The sequence below is a fragment of the Oncorhynchus keta genome, unplaced genomic scaffold, assembly GCF_023373465.1.
Source record: "Oncorhynchus keta strain PuntledgeMale-10-30-2019 unplaced genomic scaffold, Oket_V2 Un_contig_5434_pilon_pilon, whole genome shotgun sequence".
In the NCBI taxonomy this organism is placed as follows: Eukaryota; Metazoa; Chordata; class Actinopteri; order Salmoniformes; family Salmonidae; genus Oncorhynchus; species Oncorhynchus keta.
The window spans coordinates 71,501-77,500 of NW_026288291.1; the positions used below are offsets into that span (position 1 = coordinate 71,501).

The window sequence follows — 6,000 nt, forward strand, 5'->3', positions numbered from 1 at the left end:
AACTCAGCTACTCTGTTCAATAGTTAGGCTCCTGATCCAGTCAGATGAACTCAGCTACTCTGTTCAATAGTTAGGCTCCTGATCCAGTCAGATGAACTCAGCTACTCTGTTCAATAGTTAGGCTCCTGATCCAGTCAGATGAACTCAGCTACTACTCTGTTCAATAGTTAGGCTCCTGATCCAGTCAGATGAACTCAGCTACTCTGTTCAATAGTTAGGCTCCTGATCCAGTCAGATGAACTCAGCTACTCTGTTCAATAGTTAGGCATCTTAGAAGTTAAATATCATGACATTTAAAATAGGGATGTGACAAATGTACAACATTGAAACAAAAATGTAAAAACAAAATAAACGATGAATCATAAAATTATGTGAATTCACATTTTAAATAGGGTCCTGCGTATAAACCACTAGTGGTAGTGAAATGTTAGCTTTAGCTGTCAGCTAGCATGGAAAGTTAGCCGACACAGTTGGAAGCTACCGGTATCTTCATGCATTGTAAAGTTATTCTACCTTGTATGTTTTATGACTAGTAATGATCAGTTTCAACATTTCTCCATGCCATGTTGCTAAGTGGGGAGCTAACATGATACAGTCCAGACTCCCAGTACAGGCTAAGTGGGGAGCTAACATGATACAGTCCAGACTCCCAGTACAGGCTAAGTGGGGAGCTAACATGATACAGTCCAGACTCCCAGTACAGGCTAAGTGGGGAGCTAACATGATACAGTCCAGACTCCCAGTACAGGCTAAGTGGGGAGCTAACATGATACAGTACAGGCTAAGTGGAGAGCTAACATGATACAGTCCATACTCCCAGTACAGGCTAAGTGGAGAGCTAACATGATACAGTCCAGACTCCCAGTACAGGCTAAGTGGGGAGCTAACATGATACAGTACAGGCTAAGTGGAGAGCTAACATGATACAGTACAGGCTAAGTGGAGAGCTAACATGATACAGTACAGGCTAAGTGGAGAGCTAACATGATACAGTCCAGACTCCCAGTACAGGCTAAGTAGAGAGCTAACATGATACAGTCCAGACTCCCAGTACAGGCTAAGTAGAGAGCTAACATGATACAGTCCAGACTCCCAGTACAGGCTAAGTGGGGAGCTAACATGATACAGTCCAGACTCCCAGTACAGGCTAAGTGGAGAGCTAACATGATACAGTCCAGACTCCCAGTACAGGCTAAGTGGAGAGCTAACATGATACAGTACAGGCTAAGTGGAGAGCTAACATGATACAGTACAGGCTAAGTGGAGAGCTAACATGATACTGTCCAGACTAAGTGGTCAGCTAACATGATACAGTCCAGACTCCCAGTACAGGCTAAGTAGAGAGCTAACATGATACAGTCCAGACTCCCAGTACAGGCTCAGTGGTCAGCTAACATGATACAGTCCATACTCCCAGTACAGGCTTAGTGGAGAGCTAACATGATACAGTCCAGACTCCCAGTACAGGTTGAGTGGAGAGCTAACATGATACAGTCCAGACTCCCAGTACAGGCTAAGTGGAGAGCTAACATGATACAGTCCAGACTCCCAGTACAGGCTAAGTAGAGAGCTAACATGATACAGTCCAGACTCCCAGTCCAGGCTAAGTGGGGAGCTAACATGATACAGTCCAGACTCCCAGTACAGGCTGAGTGGAGAGCTAACATGATACAGTCCAGACTCCCAGTACAGGCTGAGTGGAGAGCTAACATGATACAGTCCAGACTCCCAGTACAGGCTAAGTAGAGAGCTAACATGATACAGTCCAGACTCCCAGTCCAGGCTAAGTGGGGAGCTAACATGATACAGTCCAGACTCCCAGTACAGGCTGAGTGGAGAGCTAACATGATACAGTCCAGACTCCCAGTACAGGCTGAGTGGAGAGCTAACATGATACAGTCCAGACTCCCAGTACAGGCTCAGTGGTCAGCTAACATGATACAGTCCAGACTCCCAGTACAGGCTAAGTAGAGAGCTAACATGATACAGTCCAGACTCCCAGTCCAGGCTAAGTGGGGAGCTAACATGATACAGTCCAGACTCCCAGTACAGGCTGAGTGGAGAGCTAACATGATACAGTCCAGACTCCCAGTACAGGCTGAGTGGAGAGCTAACATGATACAGTCCAGACTCCCAGTACAGGCTAAGTAGAGAGCTAACATGATACAGTCCAGACTCCCAGTCCAGGCTAAGTGGGGAGCTAACATGATACAGTCCAGACTCCCAGTACAGGCTAAGTGGAGAGCTAACATGATACAGTCCAGACTCCCAGTCCAGGCTAAGTGGGGAGCTAACATGATACAGTCCAGACTCCCAGTACAGGCTAAGTGGGGAGCTAACATGATACAGTCCAGACTCCCAGTACAGGCTAAGTGGAGAGCTAACATGATACAGTCCAGACTCCCAGTACAGGCTAAGTGGGGAGCTAACATGATACAGTCCAGACTCCCAGTACAGGCTAAGTGGAGAGCTAACATGATACAGTACAGGCTAAGTGGAGAGCTAACATGATACAGTACAGGCTAAGTGGAGAGCTAACATGATACAGTCCAGACTCCCAGTACAGGCTAAGTGGGGAGCTAACATGATACAGTACAGGCTAAGTGGAGAGCTAACATGATACAGTACAGGCTAAGTGGAGAGCTAACATGATACAGTACAGGCTAAGTGGAGAGCTAACATGATACAGTCCAGACTCCCAGTACAGGCTAAGTGGGGAGCTAACATGATACAGTACAGGCTAAGTGGAGAGCTAACATGATACAGTACAGGCTAAGTGGAGAGCTAACATGATACAGTACAGGCTAAGTGGAGAGCTAACATGATACAGTCCAGACTCCCAGTACAGGCTAAGTAGAGAGCTAACATGATACAGTCCAGACTCCCAGTACAGGCTAAGTGGGGAGCTAACATGATACAGTCCAGACTCCCAGTACAGGCTAAGTGGGGAGCTAACATGATACAGTCCAGACTCCCAGTACAGGCTAAGTGGGGAGCTAACATGATACAGTCCAGACTCCCAGTACAGGCTAAGTGGAGAGCTAACATGATACAGTCCAGACTCCCAGTACAGGCTAAGTGGAGAGCTAACATGATACAGTCCAGACTCCCAGTACAGGCTAAGTAGAGAGCTAACATGATACAGTCCAGACTCCCAGTACAGGCTAAGTGGGGAGCTAACATGATACAGTCCAGACTCCCAGTACAGGCTAAGTGGAGAGCTAACATGATACAGTCCAGACTCCCAGTACAGGCTAAGTGGAGAGCTAACATGATACAGTACAGGCTAAGTGGAGAGCTAACATGATACAGTACAGGCTAAGTGGAGAGCTAACATGATACTGTCCAGACTAAGTGGTCAGCTAACATGATACAGTCCAGACTCCCAGTACAGGCTAAGTAGAGAGCTAACATGATACAGTCCAGACTCCCAGTACAGGCTCAGTGGTCAGCTAACATGATACAGTCCATACTCCCAGTACAGGCTTAGTGGAGAGCTAACATGATACAGTCCAGACTCCCAGTACAGGTTGAGTGGAGAGCTAACATGATACAGTCCAGACTCCCAGTACAGGCTAAGTGGAGAGCTAACATGATACAGTCCAGACTCCCAGTCCAGGCTAAGTGGGGAGCTAACATGATACAGTCCAGACTCCCAGTACAGGCTGAGTGGAGAGCTAACATGATACAGTCCAGACTCCCAGTACAGGCTAAGTGGGGAGCTAACATGATACAGTCCAGACTCCCAGTACAGGCTGAGTGGAGAGCTAACATGATACAGTCCAGACTCCCAGTACAGGCTAAGTAGAGAGCTAACATGATACAGTCCAGACTCCCAGTCCAGGCTAAGTGGGGAGCTAACATGATACAGTCCAGACTCCCAGTACAGGCTAAGTGGAGAGCTAACATGATACAGTCCAGACTCCCAGTCCAGGCTAAGTGGGGAGCTAACATGATACAGTCCAGACTCCCAGTACAGGTTGAGTGGAGAGCTAACATGATACAGTCCAGACTCCCAGTACAGGCTAAGTGGAGAGCTAACATGATACAGTCCAGACTCCCAGTCCAGGCTAAGTGGGGAGCTAACATGATACAGTCCACAGACTCCCAGTACAGGCTGAGTGGAGAGCTAACATGATACAGTCCAGACTCCCAGTACAGGCTGAGTGGAGAGCTAACATGATACAGTCCAGACTCCCAGTCCAGGCTAAGTGGGGAGCTAACATGATACAGTCCAGACTCCCAGTACAGGCTAAGTGGCGACAGGCACGGTGTACTCCGTTGGGGACATCGACTGCGTTGATAAACAAATTTGATCCGAGAGATACATTTGGCAGGAAGTATCGAAAATAAAAATGATTGTATCAAAAAAAGTACAGAAGTTTTGTATAGTGTGCATCACTAGTGTGTTATTCCTCCTCCCAGGCCCCTGGTCTTCCTCTCTGAACAGACCGGAAGAGGTCAGCACTTCCCTTTACTCATGTCTTTGTCTCTCTCTCTCCCTCCCCCACTTTCTGTAGCTCCTCCCTCCGTTTGAGACGTTCTCCAAGGGTCCTACTCTCCAGTTCACACTGCGTTGGACAGGCGAGCCCAGTGATAGGTCCACGGCCCCTGTGGCCAAACCCCTCGCCACACGGAACGCTGACGCTAGCAGCCTGACCTCCGACCCTAAGCCCTGCTCCCTCAGACCCACTCAGACCGTAGGTGAGACACGGGCCAGACGACGCACGCGCACACATACGGACTGTTGTAATCTGTAGAAGCTCACTAAATGGTGTCAATTTAAAGGGATACGTTAACATACACCATGTTTAAATGAATATCATTTTTATGTCTTTGCGTCCGTTTATAAAGGAAGTTAAGAGGTAGTTTTGTGAGCCAATGCTAACTAGCGTTAGCACAATGACTGGAAGTCTATGGTGTCTGCTAGCGAACATTAGTTAGCAATTGCGCCAGTGATAGTTAGCAACATCCTTCATACTGGACACTGAAAAATAAAAGTAGTATCCACGAGTTCATCTGATTTCTGGGGAAGTAGATAAATGACCTCATTACCAAAATCCTGAAGTATCCCTTTAAACATGGAACACGTTAAAGAATCCCTTTGAACGTGGAACAGGTTAAAGAATCCCTTTGAACGTGGAACACGTTCTATGACCTCACCAAAGAATCCCTTTAAACGTGGAACACGTTAAAGAATCCCTTTGAACGTGGAACACGTTCTATGACCTCACCAAAGAATCCCTTTAAACGTGGTACACGTTCTATGACCTCACCAAATAATCCCTTTTAACGTGGAACACGTTCTATGACCTCACCAAAGAATCCCTTTAAACGTGGTACACGTTCTATGACCTCACCAAAGAATCCCTTTAAACGTGGTACACGTTCTATGACCTCACCAAAGAATCCCTTTAAACGTGGAACACGTTTCTTCCCTCTCTCTGTAGCTGTGAAAGACTCCTTCAGCAGTTCAGAGTTTCAGATGAGACAAGAACACACACTTGAGGAACCAAGTGACAATCTACGCATATTCTACCAGGTGAGAAGGAGAAACACACTTGTATTCTTGACTTTAGAGCAGATTGCATTGTGCAATCCATGTCTGAATCAGTTGTGTTGTGCTTGTCTTTGTTCTCTTGTTATGTGTCTGACTGGAGGTGGATGGTATTAGAGACCTGGTTCTTTATAACAGGTCTGACTGGGGGTTATTAGAGACCTGGTCCTTTATAACAGGTCTGACTGGGGGTTATTAGAGACCTGGTTCTTTATAACAGGTCTGACTGGGGTTATTCGAGACCTGGTCTTTTATAACAGGCCTGACTGGGGGTGGATGGTATTAGAGACCTGGTCCTTTATAACAGGTCTGACTGGTGGTTATTAGAGACCTGGTCCTTTATAACAGGTCTGACTCGGGGTGGATGGTATTAGAGACCTGGTCCTTTATAACAGGTCTGACTGGGGGTTATTAGAGACCTGGTCCTTTATAACAGGTCTGAC

General features: G+C 46.9%; 1 protein-coding gene across 37 annotated transcripts in view; it reads left to right on the top strand.

Annotated features, from left to right (window-relative positions):
• Positions 1-6,000, top strand: part of LOC127925337 (polycomb protein suz12-A-like) — a 47,750-nt gene that overhangs the window by 26,274 nt on the left and 15,476 nt on the right. For all 37 annotated transcript variants that reach the window (XM_052510195.1, XM_052510196.1, XM_052510201.1 and 34 more), the window contains exons 10-11: positions 4,521-4,704; positions 5,451-5,542. In XM_052510195.1, coding sequence (XP_052366155.1) covers positions 4,521-4,704; positions 5,451-5,542 — 276 coding nt within the window. The remainder of the gene's footprint in view (positions 1-4,520; positions 4,705-5,450; positions 5,543-6,000) is intronic.